The sequence below is a fragment of the Harpia harpyja genome, chromosome 12 (genome assembly GCF_026419915.1).
Source record: "Harpia harpyja isolate bHarHar1 chromosome 12, bHarHar1 primary haplotype, whole genome shotgun sequence".
NCBI lineage: Eukaryota > Metazoa > Chordata > Aves > Accipitriformes > Accipitridae > Harpia > Harpia harpyja.
The window spans coordinates 39,741,960-39,768,050 of NC_068951.1; the positions used below are offsets into that span (position 1 = coordinate 39,741,960).

Consider the following 26,091-nt stretch of genomic DNA (forward strand, 5'->3'; position numbering starts at 1 on the left):
CGGCGCCGCCGGTCGGTGCGGGGGGATGATTTGGGGACACCCCGGGGCAGCCCCGCAAGGAAAGGGAGCTGCCTGCGAGCGGGGTCTGGGGTTGGGCAGTGCTCGTCCCCCCGAGGGCGGCCCCGCGCATCTCCCGCGCATTCCCCGCGCATCCGCCGCGCAGCCGGGGGGCCGCTGCCCGGCAGCCCTGGCCCTGCCTCCGCCGGGGCAGAGGGGCCCAGCTCCGCCCGGGACAGCCCGGGCTGGGCACCCCGAAGGGTGCGGGGGGGTCTGTGGCCAGGGGAGCCTGAGCCCGGTGCGGGTGCGCGGCCGCGCAGCGCCCTGCCCTTCTGCCACTGCTGCCCCTCCTGCCCCTCCTGCTCGGGGGGGGGGTGGGGTGGTTAGGTGCACCCCTGCCTGGCTGTAGGGGGGGGTGGGTAGAGGGGATGGGCACAGAGCAGCTGCGTGGCCCTGAAAAAAAAAAAAATCCAATTTGCAAATTAAAAATAGCGGCGGGGATCAAGGACGGCTCCGCAGAGCGGGTTCAAGTGCTTGCGCCTGTCTGCCGGGCGTTTGGGGGAGCAGCGTGGGATACGCGGTGCCCCCGCCCCACGGCCCGGGCGAGAGGGGTTGTCACCGGTGGGGTGCGGGGGGGGGGGGGCGGGCCGGCGGGGGGGCTCCGCGGGCGGCCCCGATCCGCAGCACCGGCAGCCGGGGCGGAGGGAGGGGGGGGTTGAAGGGGGAAGGGGCGATGCTGAGGATTTTATTAAAACAAAAAGTTGAGCAGCGTGTATGTACTGGCGCAGCCCCGAGTCTGAAAGATTGTAATTTTCTTTTATGGTGTCTGGCAGGATTTGCAACAGATATTAATGGGAACATAAATAGCGCATGGAAGGTATTGAACAAAACTGTTTAATGCAAGGAGGTTGTACCAGAGAAAAATCTATATGTAGTTTGGATTGATTCATACCTCGGACACAGCCATCCCCTAAAGGAGTTCCCAATTTCTGCGCTCTCCCTCTTTGATTGGCAAACCCTGTAATTAAAACAGATTAGAGCGGTCGGTGTTACTGTTTTAAAAGCGCTTTTTTCTGCCCAACTGGTGGTGGCTGAGCCGAGTTCAAGGTGGGCAAAAGTGTGCGCGCTGGGAAAGTGTACAATTTAATGGTACGCATACATAATAAAACATATAATCAAATTATATCTCTCTGTCTATATGTACGCAGAGATCTACGATAATTGCGGCCGGGTGAGAATAAACTATTTAAATGTTGCAAAGACTCCAGAACACCATTAATATCCCATATAAAAAAAAAAAACAAACCAGAAAAAGGCAGAAAAAAGGTGTAATTTCTTCCACCCCCCGGCTCCTGCCCCGGCGGGAGCGCGGATCTCCCCCGCTATAACCCCTCCCGCCTGCGCAGGCAGCGGAGCGGCTGCTCCGCGGCCGCGGTCGCGCAGCCCGGCGGCGGCGGCGGCGGCTGCCCGCCTCGTCCCGGCCCGTCCCGGCCCCGGTGCCGGCTGTCAGGGTCCCCACCGGCGGTGATGGATCGCTGCAAACTTTTTTTTGGCGGCGCTGAAATGTTGAAGAGCGGGGGGGAGCCGCCCGTGCGCATGTGCGAAGGTGTCCAAACTGACAATGCTGGAGAGATAGCGAGCCGGGATTGAGAGAAAGGGAGAGTGTGTGTGCGGGAGAGGGAGAGAGGAGAGAGGGAGAGGGGGAGCGAAAAAGGAGGAAAAGCTCCGGGAGGAAAAAAAAAAAAAAGCGCCCCCCCCCACCCCAACCCCACGCCAGCATCGGCCGCGGGACTGGCAGCATGCGATCCAAAGGCAGGGCGAGGAAGCTGGCCGCAAGTAGGTGCAATACCCCTTTCTCTTGGCTTTTCACCCTCCCTCTCTGCCATGTTGCATAGACGTGTCTGATGCGGCGCGGAGCTCGCAGGCAACCTGCAGCATCTCCCCCCCCCAAAACCCCCCCTCCTTCTCCCGCCGCCCGGCCCGGCTCAGCTCAGCCCGGCTCGGCTCGGCTCGGCGGGCGGCCGCGGGGACCGGGGGTGCGTGGGGTGGGGGGGTGGTGCGGCGACCGGAGCCGGTTTGGGGGGCTACGGGCGGCCGGCGGGAGGTGGGCAAGGAGTTGAGGAAAAGTTCAGTGGCGAGCGCTGGAAGTTGCTGCTGCTGCCGGGGGCTGGAGGTTGGGGGGGGGGGGGTCGGGGAAGGCGGGGGGGGGGTGCGAGAGGCTTCGGGCCCTATAGTGGGCGCTGTCGGCTGTCGGCAGGGCTGGGGGCCGCGGGGGGGTGTGTGTGAGTGTAAGTGTGTGTGTGTGTGCGTGTGCACGGAGGGGCAGCGGCAGCTCTGCGGGGGAGGCGGCGAGCCCCGGGCGCAGGTAGCCGGTGCGGAGCTACCGGGGACACCCCCCACCCCCCCTCCCCCCCTCCCCGGCCCTGCCCCGCTCGCAAAAAAACACCCCCCCCATCCCACCAAATCGCGCGTGGGAGCGGGGCGTGCGTGGGGCCGCGGAGCGCAGCGCGGTGCGGGTGGGGCGGCGGGAGCCGCCCCGCGTGGTCGGGATACCCCGCGGGGGGGGGGGGGGGGCGTAGGGGGGGTAGGCAGGGCAGCGCGGAGCGGCTCCCAGCCTGCTGGAGTCACCCGCTAAAAGTTGATGTAAATGTTGTAATTTCAGGCGCTTTTCCAGCACTTTTTATACAGTTTGGCCGCCCGAAGGTCTCTGTTCCGCGAGGCGAGGGCTCGGCCGTCCACACGCAAAGCCCGACTTATTTAATTATTTGTCTTACGCTCGCCCCATCTGTTTCTCCTTTATGATAGGGATCTTTGCTTTTAGCTGCTGCAGTGTTGGGGCTTTCTTTTTTTTCTTCTTTTTTTTTTTTTAAAAAAAAGAGGGAATCAACAACAAAACTTCGCCAGCTTTCGCGTCCTATTTTTAAAGCAGCTGATGACTTTATTTTCTCTGACACATGTGGGCAAGTTTCATTTGATATCCATAGCGATGGCAACTCACATTCCCGAGTGAAAAAAAAAAAAAAATGGGCAGGCGAAAAAAAAAAAAGTCAGATGAAATGTTGCATAAGTTGCGTGACGTAAAAAGCAGATGCTTATTTACTCTTTATTTGTGAAGGGGAAAAAAAAAAAATAGAGGAGCGTGGAAAAGGGGAAGAGAAAGATCTCTCCGGATCATCATCAGCTTTTCTGTGAACCTTAACAATAACAGCAGCAACCTGCATTTGATTAGGTGATTTGAAAGTGGATAATCCAGCCGCCACAATTTGAAAACAAATATATTGTTAAATCTCCAGGTTGCCATCCCTACTTTGGAGCTAATTATGGAAAAAAATCTCACGTCCCCGACCAAATCCGTCAGGTTTCTTTGCCTTTCCCTTGCTTTTCTCGCTGCGCAGCGATGCAGGGCTGCTCCTGCTCCTGCTCCGTGGGCGAGATCCGATCGTCTGCAAAGTTTCTGCTCCGGGCTGCGCGTCTTGGCTTTCGCTGCAGCAGCAGCAACACTTTCACCCCCCACCCCCCCGACAGATGCGTTGTATTAAATAATCCTTCGGTTACAATCCGCTCATAAAGGAAATCATATTTAAAACGCTGGGCTTTTATTTTTTGGTGTGTGTGTGTTTCGAAAAGCTGTTTCTTTCCCCCCCGAAGAGCGTCTCAGTTTCATGGCAAGTGGAAGGAGGTTGAAGGCGACCTCTGTAATTTAGTCGTTCGAGAGGAAAAGTTTTTAGCTTTTCAGTTCTTTCTGGCTGGGTTGAGAATAGAAAATATTTTGTAGCCTTCACCCTCTTACATGGAAAAGGGTATAGATCGGGATCAAGCGCCCGTTTTTTATTATTTCACTTTTACTGCTTCGTGCGTGAAAGAAAAATCGCCCCGATTGTATGAGTATCGCTCATGCCCAGGAGGGCTTTTTCCTCTTAATTAAGGGAGAATACCCGAAGCGCGCATTTTGTTAACCTGGGTGAAAAATCCCTAAAAAATAATTTTGAGGCTTCGCCCCCCCCCCCCAATAAAAAAGTAAAAAGAAAAAAAATTTCAGAAGCAAGAAGAAGAGCCACGCGGGGAATAGCTAGTGAATTTTTTAAATGTCCAGCTGTACAAATAAGGGAAAAGACACCCTGAGGTCTTTCTCCCCGCCACGCTTTCGGGAGGCAGCTGGTGAGGAGGGGGGTGTGGGACCCGGGGGGGGGGTGCGGGCCCGGCCGCCCGCAGCCGCGCTGCACCTGCGCGGGCATCCCCACTCCGCGCAACGCCGGGACAGGCCCCCGGCCCCCGGGGCAGCTGCTTTTCCACTCGGGTGGGTTTGTGCCCGCCTGGAGAAACCGTATCCCCGAATAACCCCCTGCCACAGCCCGGGCTGCCGCAGCCCTGCAGCCGGTCCGGGGTAGCCCCCAGCCACCCAGTAGCCTCATAAAGAGACAGAAGGTGATCAGATTAGGCGAACACACGTGAATAAGGAGGCACTTGTTACTTTTACACTTTATCACCACTTTTTTACAGGCAATTTAGTGCAGCCAAGGTAGATCCAGATCCCTCTAACCATCTGAGATAGTAAAATAACACTTTCCTAAGTTTCAGCAGGTTTTCCTGCGCCTGTAATTTGCCTCAGTCTAGTACTTAAAAGGCTTGATTGAAAAACAGAGCTGGCAAGTTTATTTGCCTGTTTAAGACTCTGTCCGGGAATTTGTTTTCGAGCAGGGAAATGTTTGCCATGTCCAGGCTCCCGGCCCTTTCAGCGAGGCTGTTTATTTGCCGTCGCTTTACCATTACCTCTGCCTTAGTCCGCCTTTACTGCCGCTGGCGCTTTGTGTCAATCCCCCCCGCCCCGGCCCAGCCCTGCCGGGGGGAGGCAGCGCGGGCGGCCGGCGGCACCGCGCACACGCACCCGGCCCGGCCCGGCCCGGTCCCGCCGCCGCTGCTGCCGGCGGCTCGGCACCGCCCGGGACACCCGCCACCGCCCCGGCACCGGGGCACCGAGCGCCGGCCCTGGGCACGGCCCGGCCCGGCCCGGCGGCAGCCCCGGATAGCTTCTGCGCGGCGGGTGCGGGCAGGGGAGGCTGCGGGGACGGGCGACACGGTCCCATTATGTGCCGGGCACATTTTCAGCAGGCACTTCATTAACCCTTGTCAGGGTGGAGAGCGTGCGTGCGGCTTTTCGCTCCCTCTTTCTGCCTTTTCTTTTTTCCTTCCTCCCTTCCTTCCTCCCTTCCTTCCTGCCTTCCTCTCTTCCTTCCTTCCTTCCTTCCTCTCGTCCTTTCTTTTTCTTTCTCTCTTTCTTTCTCTTTCTTTCTTTCTTTTTCTTTCTTTTTCTTTCTCTTTCTTTCTCTTTCTTTCTTTTTTCTCTTTCTCTTTCTTTCTCTTTCTTTCTTTCTCCTGTTCTCTCTCTCCCCCTCGCTCTTTCTTTCTCTTTATTCTTTTTTCTTTTCTTTCTGTCTGTCCTTCCTCTTTCCATCTTTCTTTTTCTTTTCTTTTTTCTCTTCTCTTCTCTTCTCTTCTCTTCTCTTCTCTTCTCTTCTCCTTTTCTTTTCCTTCCTCTTCCTTTTCATCCTTTTCTTCTCTTTCTTCCCTTTTCTTTCTTTCCACTCTTTCTTCTTCCTCTTCTTCTCTCTCTCTCTTTCTCTCTTTCTTTCTCCCTTTCTCTCTCTCCCACCGTCTCTTACCCAGGGCCAAGAGTCACCACTGAATTTGGGACCAAATTTGTGGTGCTGCGGTAGGCGATGCCGCCCGGAGCTGAGCCCATGGCCGAGCTCTGCGGTGCCTCCCGGCTGCTCCCCGGCCACACTGGGCCGGCCGCGGTGCAGGGCAGAGAAAGGACACAAAGGAAAAGGACGGTCCGAAAGGCGAGCTTGTTATTAATACAGCCCTGCTTGTAAATGAAAAATGTAACCCTTGTTAATTAACGCTGTTTACATGGGGTACAAGAAACTTAAGAAATGTTTCTACAAAGGGGAAGGAACTGTTTACAAAACTCTTTCAAAAGTGTGACATATTGCTGCAGTTCCAGCACTAAAAAGCCAAACACACTTACACGCCTTTGAAGTTGGCTGGCTGAGGCAACATTATTTGACTCGGATTCAGATATTGCTTGTGGGTATAACTAATGGCTTTTACCTAGTTAGTGGGCTGGGAGGGGCGAGGGCCTGGGCGCCGTGGCCATTGGGTCCCTCCGGAGAGCCGGGGCTGGCTCCCCGCCAGCTCTGTACAATGTCAACATTGAATATTTGAATTCCCAGACTCTATTTAACAACTTTCTAAATAAATAAACTCATTGTGTGTCTGTGTTTAAAATTATTTCACCTCTTTCATGAAAGCTACAGCATCTTATTACACCAGCCTCTCAGGCTGCTTTTCCCCCTTTTCTTTCCAAACGAACACAAATGGAGCTGAGCACAGGGGTTTTTTTTTAGTGCCTCGTATCTCTCCCTCTCTCCCCTTCTCACTTTCTGTCTGTCTTCTTGTGAAGCGTGAGTGGAAGCTGCTCGGACATCCCACGACGTCCTTAGTGGCTCTGTGCACCCTGCTATCTAATCATAACTAAAACCAAAGCCAGGTTCACCAAGTCAGTTAAATATTAATCATTTCTAAAAGGAGGCCCATGTGAGTGCCATAGCTGCAGCAGTGCCCTGTACATACTCAATCATTTTGGCTGCTGTACCATAGGCGGACTCCAGGGACAGCTTTCATTGTTGTTGCCATAAATGGCTATTAGTGTTCATATTCACCTATTCACCCAGTTATTTAAGTGCACCTAAGTGTCTATGTGTCTGTGCTTACTGTATACGTGTGTATACATGTGCGTTCATAACATACCTTTCTGTTTGTGCCATGGAGATATATATATGTGTGTGTATATATGTGTAAAATACCTATATATATGTGTGTGCACATACAGAGAGAAAAGCAGGTAAATACATTTGATATCTGCAATTGCGATTAATGTATGTACTGGTTTAGAGAGGGTTTGTGGTATGCGTAGGCTCCTGGGGTGCTTGCAGGCTGTGCACCTATGTCTGTACATCCACACAGGCTCTGAAACATTGTGGGTGTGTATAGGGAACATGGACAGAGTTGATATACAGGAGCCTGTGTGGTGTTCCCTGGGATGCTTCCCAAAGGCACTAATTGTGTACTTCTGTGGTGGGAGTATTCGTTGTAAAATATTGATTGACTTCACATGTAAGTAAAGGGGCCTGGACAGAGAAGGTATTTCTGGCTGTCCTGGGGAGCACAGCTCCCCGATAAAGCTGTCTAAGTTGCTGAAGAAGAAAGTGGAATGAATTTTCTGCCAGGACAGGTACGTGGTGTGGGAGGATAAAGGAAAGCATCGGTGGTTGCTCCAGCCCAGGGTGGATGAGGAAAGGGCAGTGGGGAAGCAGATGGAGTTTTATAAATCTCAGCTAATGAAGCCTTGTCCACAGAAATTGCCTTGCTTTGCAGTAAACCACTTTCTAAACAGATGTACTTAAACTTTGGAAGGGGTTGTTCAGATACTTAGGTTTCCGACCAAGCATTTACGATATTCGTTTATTTAAAATTTAACTAGGTTTGCTGTCAGTTTTGGAGAAACTCAGTGCTCTTTTGCCATAATTTAATACAATCAGTTTTACATTGTCTGTTTAGTTAGGCAAGGAGTGGCTTATGAAGAGCAGAAAGAGGTTTAATCCCATAGGGTTTTCAAACTAGCAGATACAAGTGTCGTATTATCCAGTAGACAGAGCTAGAGCTGGACAAATGCAGATTAGAAATACAGTTTATATTTTAAGTAGTGAAGGTATTTAACCAGTAAAACAATTTACTGAGAGCTGGGTGGGTTTCAACATCACTGGAATTCCTTTGTCTTAATTAAGGTTGGCTGTTTTTCTAAAAAGATATGAGCTAATCCAAACAGGAATTAATTTAGGGAATTCCTGTAGCCTGTGATATACAGAGGGGCAGACCAGACCAGACCACTCTTCCTGGTTTTATAATCTATGCACCTAGTTAAAGCAGTGCCGTTTCATAGGGAGACATAAGCTCAAGGCTGGGATCACAGGAATGCACTTAAAAACTAAATGGCCATTAAAAAACCTGGGTTCAACTCAGACAATGCAGAACCCATGTCTGGCTCAAAGTCTTTGCCATCCTTATCACTGCTTACCTGTATCGCAGGCGTCCCCGGAGCCGTGCTGGACTCAGGGGTGACCTGTCCTTGTGTTTAAGGGCAAAGGCAATGACGGGTTTTGCAAAGATGAGGAGGAGGAAGAGAGTGTACACGCTGCGGTTAGGATACAGAGAGGGGGGTCTGGGGTCGCAGAGGTTTGATTACTGCTTTGCAACAGCTTTCCAGTGGGTTCCTGCCATGTTAATGTGCAATTAGTTACCGCTGCAGTTCTTAACACCCAGACCAGGAACCAGACAAGACCAGTATAGATCATGATATGGACCACTAAGCATCAGAAAGCACCTCCAGGCCCCCTTTGCTGCTGGAGGGAGGTGTTTCTGGCAGATAAACTCAGCTAAGAAGGAGCAAGGTGGGGAAGGGGATGGAGAAGCTAAGGAGAAGTGGATGTTGTTATCCGCAGGACTCTGTCTCTTTGCATTGCCATTTTTAAATAAAAAAAAAATAAAATGCTCAGGGTATAAAGTAACCCTGCCTGATCATTGACTTTATGTTCCCTCCCTTTTGTTTGCATTTCCAGGCAATAGTGAGGTATTGCCTTCTCCAGTGCTGCTGGAAGAAAAGGCAGCCACAGAGCCGTGTGGGAGGAGGGAAGCTAGCCTGCAATGAATATTGTACTTGGTGCTAATATGTAACAAAGAGAAAAAAAAAGTGAGCTAATCCAGCAACAGGAGTTGGGAAGTGAAATACAATTCATTTTATTTCAGGGTTTAATATTGTGGCCTGTTTCAGTGAAGCATTATCTTTTAAACTAGGATATATGCAACAACATAAAACCCCACTACCTTAAGGGAATGTCAAAGTTTGATCTACAAAATAAAGGAAATTCAAAGTTAAGGCTGAAATGTACCACATGGCCTCCAAGTCCCAGGAACAACAGGAGGCAAGGAAGTAGCTAAAGGTATGGGCTGCACTTTAAAACGAGTCCAGCAACTACCAAGCGGCCAGCGCTCATTGCAGATACACAGCACGGTTCGAGCTGGGATTTGTATTGACTAGAGAGAGGCTGGCTCAACAAGATCTGTGATGATCTCGAGCCTTTTTGGAAATCTTGGCTGATCTGTGATGAGCATGAGGGTGTTATGGTGGAAGGATTGCAGGTCTGGGCTTAATTTATGTAATAGAAACACTTTGTCCCCTTCGGCACCAACAGCTTTTGTTTAGAAAATCTTATATTGGAGCAAAATTTTCGTTCAGAAAAGAGATATACCCAAGTTACAGCTTTATTCCTTTTCTGAAGAATTGCTCATATGTCTGAATGGGTGCACTACTTTTTAGCCCTGTTTAAACTAAATTTAAATTGCCTGTAAAATAATCCGCAGAATGGAAACTGCCACACAACCGTAGCCCTTGCTCCCTGACCCAAACCCATATTCCATTGCAAAGCAGTGCGCTGCTCTGTTTCGTGATTACAGTAAGTTAGAAACCAGAAGAGCAAGACTTCTATGAATAGGTTATTTTTGGCAATTGCATCACCAATTATGTATAAAATTTCAAAAAATATGAGTTCTGCCAGTTTGATCTCTGAGAGGGCTACAGAAAATGAAAGCTTTGAGACTGTTGTAACATCATACTATTTTGTCTATTAGATATCATTAGATTACCAGAATACTGAGACCTTCCTATCAACCAATCTAACAAAAATTTCCCAGGTGGTTTAAATTAAAAAATTAGCCATAAATATATTTTGTATAATGCAATTTATTATGGATGTTTATTGTGTGCAGTGGGAAAATGTTTGGTTTCGGATGATCTTACTGTATAACATGTGCCCTACTGAAACTGTTTATACTGCGGCAGCCTGCAAAGGCCCCAGTCTAATTCTGAGACCGGCCAGGCTACACGCTCCGAAAGCCATAGGAAGGCAGAGCCCTTCCCCTGGAGAGCCAAAGGGGCAACAGCATCTTGTATGGGACATATGCAACAAAAAAATTGGCAGTGGGGGAAGAGCTGAATGGTAGAGAAAACTGGAGGATGGTTCAGGGCAATGTTGTTTACTAGGGAAAATGGGATTAAAATGATACCAGCTCCCAGCAGGTTCTGTTGTACTGGGATGGGGGGCTCACCTGTGTCCGAGGGATGTTTTGCCTCCCGCATTCCACATTTTATGAAGCCTCCTCTAATTTCAGCCAAGTTTGTCGAGCGGGGCTCTGTACTCACACCCACCCATGACTCCAGATTTGCCCTTCTGCAGCGGAGAGCGGGGACTTACCTCGCGCAAGGGACCTAAGAGTCCCTGTGATGGACACATCCACCCTCCACTGAGATGCTGCGACAGGGAGCTGATGGCTTCAGAAAAACATCTCCTGCCCCTCTCCTGTTCTTTTGCACAAAGTCCACATGCTGGCAAGGGTGAAATCATTCCTCAGTTTAAAAAAAAAAAAACCCTCAAAAACCTCCCCCCCTCCCCAAGCTCCTTCACACATGTATTAACACCAAACTGGCAAAGCCAATGGAAAAGGATTTTGTATTTTGGCAGCAGAGCTGGCTCAGCACTCGCCGCGGGCCTTATCCCAAACCCACTGGAGCTGAAGGAGCTTGTACCGACTTCAATGGGCTTTGGATCGGGTCTGGCGGGGAGGAATCTGCTTCCCTTTGTCCTCAGGGGGGGTTTATCAGCAACTTTTGCTCTGTGGTGAGCCCCAACATGCAATGTTGTAACAGATACCTGGATTTACATCAGTGTAAGTGAATTAGGTTGCCCCTATAATCTGGCCTCATTTAAGAGTCATTTTAGCCATTACGATGAAATATGAACACTGCTGATGGGGGGGACTGTGGTGACTTCGCATACTTGTTTCCCACCGTGCCCCATCCATTCCTCGTGTTCTCCATGTCTGCCATGGGTCAAGGACCGCTGGGGGCTGCGGCGGGTGCTTGGGGGATGCGGGAGGGATCCAGCACCCCTGGCTTGTGCTGCCGGGCTCTGCATCCCAAGGACTGTGGTTGTCCAAATAGCCTGAATCTGTACCTTCTAAACAAATAGCTCTGCTGCTGAAAGTACCTGGTGCCTCTAGTATGCATTCTGTTTCATGCCTCCCAATTTCACCTCAGAAAAACAGAAGGTATGTGAGAGACAAGCACTGATCGCTGGAAAAAAATCACCCCAAACATGTCTAAAACATGGCTTGAGTCACTGGTGGTGCTTATATTTTTGGTTTAAAAATCATTTAACATTTCCAACATTTGACAGAAATGATTAACCTCTCCCTCTCGAAAACTCTTTGCGATTTGAACTTACTGTGGCACATTTTATTTACTTGCACCTTGGTGAGGAATTAAGCAATGCTTTTTGTGAGTTTTAATCTTTCCGATTCTCTTTGTGGCTCTGTATAAAGGGAGAAAAGGAAACATGTTGTTTGAAAGAATTCTGAAGTGATGTTTCTATTTTACTTTTTTTAGGCTCTTGATGTATTTTTGGCTGCAGGGACTGGCATGGAGTATTGGTCTAAGAATACACAACATTGAAAAGCAAAAGGATATCAGCTGTATCTGAGTTAACAGCACTGCTTTATACTTTTGCTGTTTTATTGTTACTGTGTCACGATAATGATAATTCACAGCAATAATGAAGACTTGTTAATTGTAAAAGGTAGACAGTATTATATATTTGTCCTCACTGTTTCAGTTCATATAGTAAGCAATATCTCAGTAGTCACTGACTGCCCGTGTTAAGTGCTATTAAGTATTTATGCTCTGCCTGAATAATTACTATCCAGGATTTTGTGGTACATGGGCGATGGAAGATACCAGATAAAGCCAAGGTAACTGAGAAATGAAGAAATATTGCACAAGGTCACTCCAGACGATGCAGATCAGAGAGATCTGAGGGAATAAAACCATGCGTTGTCTTTAACATCAGTGACCTGGCTCAGAATGAGAGAAAAGGTGAAATTATCTGTACTGAACCAATGCCCCAAGTGAAAACCGAACCGAGACTGAGCCAGAAGGGGTGGCACAGAGTTAGACCTAAGATGGGATGCAGCAAAGCTTCCCAACTGGTGCTTTCACCACGCATGCACGGACCATGCTGAAGGATCAGCCATGGACCAAACCCAGAAGATTTATTTCCAACCTGACATTATTATTTATTATGACTTGAATTAAAGCAGCGACCACAGAACCCAGCCAGGACTGGATGCCTGTTGTGCTGAGCTCTGTGCAAACACAGGCAGCCTGCGCAGAGCTTAGGCCCTAAGAAATGCAGATTAAACTTCGGGCCTGCTGCCCTACGTATGCAATTACAGCATCGTTGGAGGCAGTAATAAAATCCCGAGGAGAAATGGATGCTTTGAGGAAAATCCACAGAATCGGGACTGCGGAGTGCTAGGCTTTCTGCTTGCACATGGGTGGATGTGCTTCAGCTTTAATCCCATCAGACCTCTCCCTCTGCCAGCAAATGGCCCCCCGGCTCCATTTTAGACGACCCTATTATTTTTGGCTATGTCCGTAACCTTGGGTGATCAAGCCGCATTAAGCTATGAGTATCCTTGCAGCATCACCCACTTGCTTTCAAAGAAAATAGCTCTGAGATACACCGGGAAGGAAGAGGGGCAATACCAGCAGATAATCCAGCCCCATAAAATCCCCGGGTTGTGGTTCCAGCCTGCTTTCCACTCAAGTGCTGCAAGAGGGATGCAAGCAGTGTGGCTGGCAAGTGTCAGCAACCAAAAAGTCCCCCAAGCCTATAAGGTTTATTAAGGTTCTTTTTTAAGTCTGTGCCAATAAAAAGGGTCCACACAACCTCTGAGTGAGGCTTCATAAGCTCACTTTTATGTTTGGATAATTTGGAGCCAAACCATCATGGAGTTCACATAGAGAAATACCCCATGGAGCATCACAAACTGCAAAGAAAATATATTGAGGAAAGAGAGGACTGATAATTTTATGGCTTTCTTTGAAGTTAGACAGTAAAATGGGCTTTATTTAGCAATTTCCTAACTTCTGATTGCAATTTTGTTACCAGTGCAACAGTTTTAGATATAATATTTTGTAAATAGGGAGAAATGTTAGAAGCCAAGGTGCTACGGCTTTGTGCACAGCATGCGGACCTGCCGTGGGAAGCTGTGCCACGCACTCCTGGTTCCCAAAATGTTTGATTTTTGGATCAGACCGCTGGGCAGGACATGACAGCAGCACTCAGCTCTGCTGTGAAAAGCTGTACATTGAGCACAGCATGGCTGGGTAGCCTTTGGAAGGAATAGTCCTTTTAAAGCCAACCGAATAGTTTGACCCGGGTCCAGGGATGAGCAACACACACTTATTTTTTGGGGGGTGAAGCATTTGTAATTTGAAATATGTTTAAGAGCCCTGATTTTTACACACGAGGTGATCATCACAATCTCAAGGCTCATCTTCCAAAACAGAGGCTATTAAAATCACTTGTCCCTCAGCCTTTTGGCCAAAATATGTGTGTGTGTAAATCTAGATCCAGAATTCCTTCGATGGGATTTACAAGGTAAACCTCTGCTATGTTTCCTCCTCACACGAATAGTTATTTTACACTCGGCATGGTTCATCTTTTAAAAATCTATTTTACAATGTAATAATTCACACCCACTTCTCTTTGGGAAGTCATTTATAGAAGGAAAATTAAATGTGGCTGGGCATTAGAAGGAGTACTGCTGATACATGCAACAACTCAAAATGTTGAGGGAAGTGATTATGGGTATGGGAGAAGATGCCATCTTGACCTTGGCAGTTTGTTTATTAGACACTAAATCACAGACATTTCTTCTTCCAGTTATAACTGGCCTGAGGACTCAGATATAACCCTAAAAGCCCTTTCTGGGGTTTTAAACAGAATTTAGACCTCATCAGTGCTCAGTACTATTTATGTAGCTTGAATGAGAAAAAGGAATGCAGAGACCACTGTGGGAAAGGAAAAAAAAGGAGAAGAAACTAGAGAAAAAAGGAGTATTCATTCCAATGGCTGTACTTCCTTTTCAAAAGGTTGCTCCTCCTGGTGCCACAGAGCAGAGAGAATGAGAAAATATTTGATGTCTTTTTACCCACTTTGTTTATGCGCCTCGTGCATAGGACAGCCAGTAACCATCAAACTCCTTCTGCCAGCCTTCTGTATTTCACTGGAAGGAAAGGGCTATCTCTCGCTGTCAGCAGCAAAGGTAGCACTGGAAATAAGATGGAAGTGACCAGACAGTAGGCAGGGGTGGTGGTGAGGAGAGAACCGGGAGATGGGACATGCCTGACACGTTGCTGTCAGACCCCTGAGCAAAAGGAGGCAAACAAATCAGCTCTGCTGGCACCTTTCTGTGCAGGAATATTAAAGTAATTGAGGACATCTGATTTAAGAGATGATCAGTGTTTTTCAAACACTAAATAGGCCCTAAATATGCTGTTCTCCATGGTTTCCTCTCCCCAGTGCTATACCAGTTTTATATATCTATATCTATACATGCATGAGCTCAGCAAGCTAACATGGCTAAATCACCTCTGTGCATCCTGACCTCCTGCTTCGTCTCCTGTTTCAGAGGCTCAGTGTGAACCAAGGTGCTGGGCTTACCCTTCAGGTCCACATATTTCCTCCGAGTTCCTGCTCTGCAGAAATAGCTGTACTCTGCGGGTCGGTGAAGATCCAGCTGAAGCTTGCGAGGGCTGGAGGGAACAGTGTTGCTTTAGGCTCCCTGCCTGCGGAGTGACATATCAGAAGTAATAAGTCTGAGCCTGAGCTGATGTCTAACAGCATCGGAGAGCGGGCTGGAAGGCTGAACTTCTGCAAAAATGAAAGCAAAGAATTTAACAGCAGTAAAAAAGAGGTTAAGGAAAGAACAAAAAGGAAAGGAAATAAAAGTGATACTAATGGCTAGAAAAACAGCTACATCCAAATATTAACCTCTGCTGCTGTATTTTGACACTGGACTGACTTAATAGAAGTACCTGGCAAATACACTTTCAGTTGGAAGAAGGTACTTAATTTCAGAAATTTTCTGGATCATCTCGATACAGAAAATATTTTAGCAAAAGATATTTTCTGTGCGTTCAAATCTGCCAATAGCTTGAAGACATATACTGCAGGAGGCTAGCAAGAAAAAGTATGTTTTACTGGTGGGGTTTTCAGCCAAACTATCTCGCTCTTGGAGCTTCTTATCCCTCTCTTCTCCAAGATACCTTTCCCCCGACGGTCAGAGGAGCAGAAGCAGACAGACCTTTCCCTGGCCGATCAGATGTGGCCTGCCCAGCCATACCTCGTGTCAGCCACAGGAACCACACAGATAGCATTGGCTCGGAGGGTTTTTTCCTCTTAGCATGCTCAAGTAACAACCCCAAAGCACACAGAGCTAAACTGGTGTAAAACTGGTGTAAGAGCAGAACCTGCTTTGGCAGGGGATGGACTCGATGCAGCTCTGCTGGCTGTTCACCCTGGGATCCGTCCAGGGTGGGGAGAAAGCAGATACAGGGCAATCTTCGCTCCGTCAAGGTCTTCTCTAGCCTCTAATGCTTAGAAGCAGAAAATACTTACAGTTCTTTAAAATAAGGATTTTTCTCTCCCTTTTGGATTTCTGGATATTCCTGGGGATTGCGTTCTTCCCTGAGTGTCATTTGTTTCAGAGCATAGGATCATGGTGAGACAGCCTGGGCTTTAATTTCTGGGAATATCTTTATAAGCTTGTTTTCATGGCTATATAACAACATTATTTTATCTATCCATCTCTCATTCCACTTCCTGATATACAGAATTATCAGGACTACCCATCAGTCACTCTTGTGTTTTCTAGCCCTCAGTGCTATTATCAGTCTTTAGGACATCTTTCCAGTATTACAGCTCCACTGATCTTGGTGGCTTTTAAAAAATTATATAAAGTCTTAAAAAAAACTCTGTTGAGATGTGCAACACCAGCTGAAGAGAAGCAAAAGATTAGACTTGAGTTATATCGTTACTGGCTTCCTGAGCATTCAAGTGAGGAAAGGCTGTTAACTAAGTTGTGGTTTTTTTTTTTTACTGTGTATAATCTATTTAAAAAAAAAAAAAAAAAGCAGTGTGGAAGAGCAGGACATCTGCTTTTATAATTATGCACTAACGAGCTGGGACTGTGCACCACCTGATGTCCTCTGCAGCCTTTCAAGTATGCAGGCTGCCCAGCTGATTTCTTCCTGTGGTTGCATCAGGATTTCTCAGGTTTTCAGAGGCTCGCCTGGTATGTTCGTGCACCTTATGTGCCAGATGGCCTGAGATATGATGGGATGTAAGGGTGGTGGAAGATACAGGAGTGAAGATCACTCAGTACAAAGGAAAAAGAGAGATTGCAAGGGTGCATCCTGCCTCTCCTGAGCTTCACCTCCATGCAGTGGGGAGGGACCTGCTCAGCTGTGCCACATCATGGTGAAATTGGGCCCTCTATTTCAGGCTTGTTTGCAAGCTAATTAATGAATGTTGAAGGTTGGTTCTGTGCTGGGTAGAAGACATGTTTCTCCTGCCAAGTATTTTGCTGTCCATCCTGTAGGACACCATGGAAACTGTTGCTGGTGTTTTATACCCTGCTCTGGGTGGGATTGTGTGTTTGTGGAGCTATCATGTGAGGCACTGCTCAGCTGGTGGTAGGTTGAGGCTGGGGGGGTGATTTGCCTTTTGGGTTTTGGCACAATGTGAAGCTGCCTCAGTTTCCCCTAGTACTGCCTGCAGTTGAAGCTGGGGGTGTCTCCATCTCCTTGGTGTAATTACATGCTATAACAGCAGTCTCAAGGTGTCATCCCAGAACTGATATCAACAAAGTGTTGTTCCTCCTGGAATTTGGGCAGAGGCTAAAAGAAAGGATCTGATGTTTTCTTGAGAAACACCTAATTTTCTTTTTTTCTGCAGAGTTTTTGCTTAGTGTTGTGTCTACTGGCACTGATTTTTTTCAGTGTTGGTTACAAAATCCCAAAGCAATAGGAGGAAGACTTTTTCTTCCTCCCGTGTACTTTTCAGATGATGTTGGAGATTAGCTTGGGGGAATGATGAACCACTTTTCCGAGCACAATCTCCCTATCCACAGCTAAAATGCTATGGGAATAGGTGTTGGATGCTATGTCTTGTTTTACTTTCTGCCACAGCTTTGAGTGCCAGTGCCTCCATTGTTTCCTCTTCCATGATTCTGCCATATTCTGTGTACTTCTCTCAATGTACAGAAATACATTTAAAAAAAAAGAAAAGAAAAAAAGCATTCATTTCTGGCTGCAGGTTTAGATCGCCATCAGTCAGCGGCAGAAGCCAGTGTGTTTCTTTAGTTTTGTGCTGCCCCAGTCAGTGGTGTGTGAGAGGGGAGATGGATTTGAGGGTGCTGAGATACTGTCTCTTGAAAACTCACAGTGTGCTGTGCATGGTGAGCGCTTTGCCTGCTGTATTTGCAGCAGTGGAGGTGATTGAATAGCACCATCTTGCTCTGGTTTTGGTTAATAAGCAAGAAAAGATGTGCTAATCCTGTAAGAGTGTCTGATAAAACCAGCAGAGACTGGCTGTGCTGTCCCACAGAGGCTTTGCTGACCACAGCGGGGGTGAGGTGTGCATTGGAGGCTGTTGCTGTTGAGGAGCATCCTCTGGAGAAGGCACGAATTGCTGAAAGGGCTCCCCAGCTTCTTGTGCTGCTCTCGGTGCTGGGCCAGGGGGATTTCCCATGTCGGTGCTAGCGTTTCCCACATTTATGGGAACCACAGGCTTTGCAGAGCCAGCAGCCACCTCTGGTCTGAGCAATACCAGAAGCAGGAACCTGTTGATCCGTGTAGAGCATGCTGGAGCCGCAGAGTGGTAGGTGATAACTTCTGTTCCTGATGATTTGAAGATGACTTTTTTTTTTTTCCCCATGTGGCTGTGGAAGGGGCTTGCATGTCTGATGCCGCAGGTGATGTTAGAGGCTGGTGCATGCACTTGGGTGAACGTGTGTGTCACTTTGTCTCTAGCACCTCTTAGCTGGCTTATCTGTAGCTGGGGGTTCAGCATGTGGCGTCCATTTGCTGGACTGGTGAAGTCTGTGAGAAACCTGGAAATTAATTTCTGACCAAGCTGAGGCATCATTTGCCATTTAAAATCATAAATCTGTGTTTATCCAACACTAACAGATGTAATGTAAATGAGTTCCTGTGCTCTCTGCTAGTTCACTAATGGCACTTGTTTATAAGTGCTTTATGTTAACAGCTATTTGATGGTGCCCATTAGTTTTTCCTAGGCTAATGTTATATAATAAAGCAAATGATAGCCAAAAGCAATAGTAATACGATAAACAAAAAATCCAAATGCTGGGTGAGAAATGTAATGGAGTGAGGCCTGAACTCTGGTGGGAGTTTGGTTTAATCTAAAGGTTAAAAAATGTTATAATTTGGGTTTAAGTAAATTGGCTCTTTAGTCCCAGAGGTCTTGCTCTTGTACTTCTTGTGCCTCCAAAGCTTCCACTAATGCCGATGGGAGTCTTGGGCGCACAAGAAATGCGGGTTCAGGTACTAAAGTTACAGATTGGCTCGGACCAAAACCCCTAATCCAAATACCTCCGGCTTTTGAAAGCATTTGCCAATTGGATTTGAATCTGGACACAAACATTGTGGCTTGAGCTCATCTGAGCTCACTTACATCTGTGTAAATCTGTAGTATGGCCCCGATCCAGCAAAGCACGTAAATATGTGCTTAATTTGACTTCAAGGGGACTATTGTGCGCTTAAAGCTAAGCATGTGTTTAAGTGCTTTGCTGGACTGAAGTCCAAATACATGGGAGTCAATGAAATTACACCAAATAGTGCAGCGTAAGTGAGATCTGAAATGAACCAAAATGTTTGTATTTCTACCTGGAAATGAACACCCTGTTCATATCCTACATATCCTGCATGCACTTTGTATTTTCATCCATCTGCACAGAATGTATTCTTTAAGGTAACCTATCCATTCAATACAGTAAAAAAGAAATATACTTTGAATTTTCCTGCTCTATTACTCATATTTCATGAAATGTGTTCTTATGCCAAGTGTCTGTTTATATATATTTATACATGTTGTTTCTTTATTGATATTGGCAAGATACAAGAAGAAAAGAAAATATTTTACAGTTAAAAACTTGTAAACAGTTTTATCCCTCATTTAAAACATTTTTTTAAAGAGGTTACCTGACATGGTTAAATTACTTTAACTGATTTTCGGTTTTGCCAGTCTGACCAATATGAAAAATATTTGTTAAAGATATAGGTTTGTTTTTAGCTGCAAATAGACATGTTAAACATGTTTACAATTAAGTGACATGTGAAAGTGCCTTTACACTTAACTACTAAATGCCACTTTTGTACTTTAAATCCCACTTCTAGTGATTGCCATGCTACATAAAGCTGTCAATGAATATTTTCACATGAATACGTTAATACTAGTTAAAAGATTGTGTATTGCCTGTCGACTGCTGCAGCTCGTTGCAAAGAGAACACAAAAGGGTTAATTGAGCCCAGCCCTGCAAAGGTGGCAGAGGCATAGACTAGAATTGGGAATTAAACCCAAAACAAATACAACAAGAAATAGCCCTCGTGCCTGTGTATGACAACCACAACGCAGACAGAAAGAAGTGTAAGCTGCGAATGTCTGTAGGTTATTAATGAGGTAATAGAAGCAAAATTAGGTATCAGCAGGGCTTGGCTCTGTTTGAATAAAACCAAGATCTTTTATCTCGGAATGCTCTAGGAAAGACTCATAAGCTGTGATTTGGTGGTCTAGGCTGTGCCCTTCTTAGTTATGGGAGTTGACTCATGCCATTTAAACTCACCAGTGTTTTCCACTTAGGGCAACCAGATGTGGGATCAGATGCAGAGAACGGCTGGCTGGGAAAAGGGAAAAGGTTTGCATAGCAGTTTATGAGGAAAAATGCTTTTGTGTGCTTACTTCTGAATCAAAAGAATATTTTGCACTTCAGCTTTGTGCGTCTGGAGAGTAGATACTATTTTCTTGCAAAGCCAGTGTGGGGGAAGCACCTAACAGCAGTGTTAAAACCCCTCTGTGTCCAGCATGCACCGCTGCAGACGCTGAGACTAGCTCCCCATTGATTTCAGCAGGTTCCCTGTGGATTTACTTCAGCCTGGATGAGAGCAGAGCTTGGTCACAGACCTCTGATCAAGGCTCAGTATTTGTCCCATTTACTCTTAAACTTTTCTAGAAAATAAAAGAAAAATACTCCTTTCATGACTCTCAGAGAGGTTGACAGCCAGAGATGCTGCTGATGCATTGCATAGAGTGATCTGCCCTGCCCCGACCCCTCCTCAGCTCTACTGTCACTGAAGTAAGTGGCAAAACTCCCATTAACTTTAATGATGCAGAATCGACCCTAAATGGATAAGGTTTCCCTTTAAGAAAAATCACTAAAGGATTCAATTACACCATAAATGTATTCAGTGGTTGTGAAGTGATTCTGGTGTACGTACAGCCAAACCCTGAATTCCTTCTCAAGTAAGTGTCTGGGTGAGGATTGATTACAAATCCTGCTCTGTTACACCCGAATAACTCCCCCAGAGCCGATGGCGTACCTCCCCGTTTCCCTTGCAAGGGCAGCACAGGGATGCTGAGCTGTACGGTTCCCATTGCATCCCACTTCTGCTAGCCTCGGATGGGAGCTGGGACAGATGGAGCCTGTCTCCGTGGATCTGCAAAGCTCTTTGTGACCTGTAGCAGCACCTGCAGTGTGATGGAGCCTGCACCAAGCGTGGTTTTGGCCCTTCAGCCTTTGAAGAGCTCTGGCATGATGTAATCCCAACCCTGTAAGCTGCTGCGGGACCCTCAGGTTGAGAGATGCCCTATAAATCTCGGTTGCTGGTTTTTGTTACCTGCCTGCTATGTTACATGACTAATGACTTAAGGTAAAGAATGGGTATTGGAGAAACGGGTAATTAACAAAAACATCCTTCTGTGTTTTCTGCTCAGCTTCCGTGACTGGTGCTTTCAAAAGCCAGGCAGATATGATTTGTAGCCTCCCTCTTTCACAAACGCAAAGGCAGGGCTGATTTGAAACCTGGCAATCCCTGAATGATTCCCTAGTTTCCTGCCCTTGCATTTGATGCAGCAAGGGTTTTCCAGAGAGTCACCGGTATCTGCCTTGACGTGATGTTTTTGTGCTGCAGTTAGTTTTTTCCGAAGTGTGGGGTTGCTTTGAAAGTGGCCCGGTGCAAGTGCATTAGCAAAGTGAACCCACTATAAAATATTGCTGCATCTAGCTGCCCTGTCAATAAGTCAAGCTATTTGTCCGATCCAGACAGGGTGTCTAGCTCTCCTGGCAGTGTCCCTTGCTTTCGCATGGGAAAACTTGTTTTGTTTAGCACTAGGAAAACAATGTGTATAAATAGTAATGCTTGAACCTAAACACTCCTGTTGTCCTTATGCACGGGGTGCTGTGTTACTGGTTATTTTATGATAGATTTTTTTTTTTCTCCCTCCCCGAAGGACTTGTGTCCCTGCCTGCAGAATAGCTGCTGTTGAGTGGAAGCATTCCTGCTATTTTCCCCTCAATTCAGAGGAAGCAATGCACTTGTTGTGTTACCTTGGTGAATCGAAAGTGGTTTTCACTTCCCTTAATTAAGCCTCCTTTGGCACTGGCCCCTCCAAGGTGGAGAGCGAAGCGCACTCAGGAGCGCTGCTGTTGATTTGAATTCCTAAATTCCTCTCCTTGCAAACTTCAAAGGCAAGTATATTGCTCTGTCTAAGAGGCACCAATTATGTAAACCCTAGGCTATTCAGAATGTTCCATAATTATTTATTTTCAACGAAAGAGGTTTTAACCCAAACTAGACAGAAAACTGGCATTTCTCCAGTTATTAAATTCTATTGAAAAAGGTATTAAACAAAGGGCAGGGTAACATGGTAGATTAGTGTCCCTTCATCTTCCTGACCTGGGCATGTGTCAGAGCTGTACTGAGCTGACCAAAATTACTTTGATTTGATGGCCATTAAAGGTCAGGAGCAGAATGGGATCAGACGTCTCGGTTGAGGCTGAAGTACACAACATTATATATTGATAGTAATTAAGTTGTTTCATTTAATAAATTCCATCAGATTTAAAGGCATTGTTACCATATCAGGGCTGGGAGGAGTAGAGAGGCAGCCGGGATATGGGCTGGGAGGGAGAGGGAGAGAGAAAGGGTTCTGGAATGAGTGAAATATGTCCCCAGAGTAATTTTTTATTTTATAAACTGAATGCAAACCTGATGGAGAACTATGGAAATGAGCAGTTGTGCTGGATACATACACACACTCTCTCAATATTCCTATACTGTGGGTAATGAAAAGTGCCTTCAGGGATAGGGTGGCCTTACCATTCATCAGTGCCATAGCCTTAAGTGGGTAATAACTAAGAGCTCCCATATCTAGTGTGTATATAAATTCTAGCTCCTCAGTATATTTGCTGCAGACCGTATTTAATTTATACAATTCCTTAGCTTTAAAGCTGTCAATTGATAACATTCAATCTGTGAGCCTGACTGATAAAAGGGAAGGGAAGAAGTGCTCTCTGGTGGCTAGAGCAGGAGAAGGGTGTAGGGGCCAAAGATCTGTGTGGGGAGCGGAGTGGTGCTTCACCTGGGTTTTGCTCCAAGGCTGAATGACCCACCTTTGCTTTTCTCTTTACCCCTTTGGGACACAAGCTGGTCCTTCTCCTTGGCAGATGTTGCACGTATGTACAGTCAGCAGACAACCGTCTGCCATGAGGATGAAGGCATCTCTCTTACCTCCAATGGTGATGGGAATGGCCTCCCCCTGTGTCTCTGACCGTTGTAAGTCTGGGAGATGCTGAGAGCGGTGGCTTCCCCACATCCATATTCCAGAGATGCATGTAGGATCAGTCGCTGTGTTTGGGAGGGTTGGTGATAGAGCTGTCTGGCTTTTGGAAGGAGCAAGATAGGAAGGAAGCACCCAGTGCAGCAAAATAAAGGGAGGCTGGTGAGGGCTCTGTGGAAATTAGCTGTCCTGCAGATGCACAAGTGGATGTTGAACTTGACCAGTGCGTGCGAACGCAAGAGCTGACTCTGCCCTCGGACACAGCAGTGATGAGGAATGCGAGTCTCCACGACTGAGTGATGTGCCAGTCACTCAAACACTATAAAGACAGCCAAGCTCTCACACTTCAATAAATTTGGGAAGCTGAAGGGAAAATGGCCAAGCAGTTTGGAATTCAGCTTGTGAACCCAATATTGCACATTTTTCACTGCACAAAACAAGCTGTTATTAACGAAGAGCTTTGTTCTTGATCCATGTTTCAAATGCCCTTGTGTCGGGGAGGGGCTGGTCCAGAGCTTGGCTCAGCTTCCCTTCATTGTAAGATGTACTGGTTCCTGCTGACCCCAAGCTGCTGCTGGCCTGCAAAGGCTTCTCAGCACCTGGCCATCCCACATGGGGCTTCTCTCATGGTAGGGTGGCAGCACCCATGTGGGTGGCTGTGGTCACCACTAAGACTTGCAGCACTGATGAGGCTTGCAGAGGTGCAGCTCTGCTGGCACTGGTGATTCCCACTGGTCATCTTGGTGCTGGATCTGGCATGAGGCACAGCAGGTGCTTTGTACCCCAGTTTGGGCTCTCTGGGCTGGAGGCAGCCAAATCACCTGGTGCTGCTGGAGGCATTGGCCAAGACATTGGGCAGAATTGTCGGTGGGGGCACATCACAGGTGAAGAATGTGGCAGGGCAGGTGCTGGCCAAGGCAGGTCTTCAGAAGAGCTGGCATCTGTTTCCCCTGGTATATGGTTACACACCTTGCTGACAGAGAGACCAGGAGGTTAACCTCGCTTTCAGGGTAATTTCTTCCTCTATATGGGACTTTGAGAAATGTCACATCTTGCATGTGGAAGCTTTTTAAAAGTAATTTAATATATTGATTGGGAGGGAACAATAATGAAAGTGGACTGGATGGAGACTTTGTAGATGAGGAGTGCCGATATTGTTGCTCTTATAAAAGAGTCATGTGGTAGGATGCTGGTGTGGGCTTGTGTGTTTGCTGGTTTGTGTAAGAGGAAATCCCACTTGCCCTGATGGTCAGTGTCAGTCAATTAATTGAAGACTATCTTTGCAACCTGGCTTCCAGGATTCACCAGCAACTCCTAATAGTGCCTTGAAATGCAGTTTGATAACATTCTCTTTAATTCTGAGCTGCTGCACTAAAAAAAAAGTCACCTGTTGCTCAGGCTGCAGTGCCATAATTAGGTTAAAAGGAAGAGGAGTAACCTACTAGTAGTGCCTGCAGGAGCAGGACAAATATTCTTACAATTTCTAAAATAATTGTTCAGGAAGGTCTGCATCCAGATTTTTTTTTTTTTTTATAAGTTCAGCTGCAGTTTTAAATGGCTAAAGCCTTGACGTTACTATTGAATGGGGCCATGGAGCACAGCTCCCCACAAAGTTCATTGGCTTCAGTCAGCTGAGAATGGAAATGATTGCGTGAACCAGGAGGTGCCGGATCCGGCCGAGAGCCGTGTGGGACGAGCAGGAAGCGTGGCGTGGGGCAGGCATCCAGGAAGAGGATGCGAGGAGGAGCGGGCACTGTATTCCTGGAAAGCCAGTTGCAAGGAAGCACTCCCGGCTGCGGGCGGAGGTGGTGAGCGGAGGCAGGGTGCTTGTTTTGAGCACGGTAGCCTGCAGGACAGAAGACGCATATCTAAGTGGAAATGTGCTGGCTGGGCTGGATTTGGGTTTGTTTTGGGCTCAGATTCAGGAATAAAACATTTTTTTGGCTTAGCAATGACCGATCCATGCTCTTTGGGGGAGACACCGTATTTCTTGGTGAAGTGAAGTTGGCTCTTGTATCCACTGCACACTTCTACAAGACTCTTACTGCTCCCTACATCAGTGACCCAACCTCTTGAAGCAGTCCATTTTTCAATCATCGCTGAGCACCTTATTTGAGTAAAATAACTCCATTAGAAAAGAGTCCCAGTGCAATCAATAAACAAGCATCGAGTAGAGAGAAATAAACTTGAAACAGGCATCATAATTAACCTGCTGGGGGGAGAGCAAAATGATTTAGCGATGATTGAACATTTGGCAAAGAAATTTTCAGCTGGCGCCTGCTTTGCCCAAACTCAAATGGGAGAAGGATCTTCTGAAAAATGATTCGAAATGGCCCAAATAGCAGTTCAGAGCTTGCAATAGCCCAAGATGGGAAACAAAATGAAGGAACACTTGCCAAAGAAGGGCTGCAAGGTCTTGGAGGGCTGTGATGGAAATAAACCTGTTGAAAGCTAAACAAAACCATGTACTGCCCCAGTACAAAAGAAGGAAGGAAGGTGATCACTGCAAAATGCTGCTGTGCGGCATGAAACCCCTATACCCTTCTAAGAATAAGTCTTCCACTATATGGGTCAGGAAGCAGCATGGCTTCAGCCTGGATGCCTAGTGAAAAACAAAGCAGTTGTTCAGTGGTATGTTAATATAGCAGGTGCAGTTTTATTTAAACAAGAGGTAGCTATTGTTTTCTGGAAGTGTGGTGATTTACAGGCTCATAGCTTATCCTGGAGGATCAGGGTGTTAAGTCATGTGCGTGTATGTGTGTTTTAGCCCAGGGTGGCCGTTCTCCTGTCTGCATCTCTGAGTCAGGAGGAACTTAAAGGGAAGGGCCCTGTAAGCTCAGGGACATTAACTCAGGAGGGCTTGTTGGGGTGTAATAGGTAAACTACTGAACGTGGGAACCTGGATTTGGGATGAAAGGGAGGTGTGGTCTCCTGTCCATGTTATGGTCTGGGAGGCTTGTGCAGGACCCCAGCTGATCTCAGTGGGATTTATGCATGAGGATTTGTGGAAAGAACCTGGTCTTACAAACACTGCTTGCCTGGCAAGCCGTGGGAGAGAACATGAATTAACAAATATCTTCATTCCTGATAATTACTTCAAAGTGGTACCTCCATGGCTGAGCACAGAATTGTCCAAAACACGATACATGATCTGTGTATTGGCAGATATTCTGTGATCTGTTTTCTCCCCTCTTCCTGTCCTTATTGATTTTGCTTT

General features: G+C 47.0%; 1 protein-coding gene across 2 annotated transcripts in view; it reads left to right on the forward strand.

Moving 5' to 3' along the window:
- Positions 1 to 1,758: 1,758 nt before the first annotated feature.
- MECOM (MDS1 and EVI1 complex locus) overlaps positions 1,759 to 26,091 on the forward strand; it is a 345,547-nt gene continuing 321,214 nt past the window's right edge. Inside the window, exon 1 of one of the 2 annotated variants that reach the window (XM_052804152.1) lies at positions 1,759 to 1,833. In XM_052804152.1, the coding sequence (XP_052660112.1) occupies positions 1,797 to 1,833 (37 nt within the window). In that variant the 5' untranslated portion in view covers positions 1,759 to 1,796. The remainder of the gene's footprint in view (positions 1,834 to 26,091) is intronic. The other variant, XM_052804154.1, reaches the window with a different exon arrangement.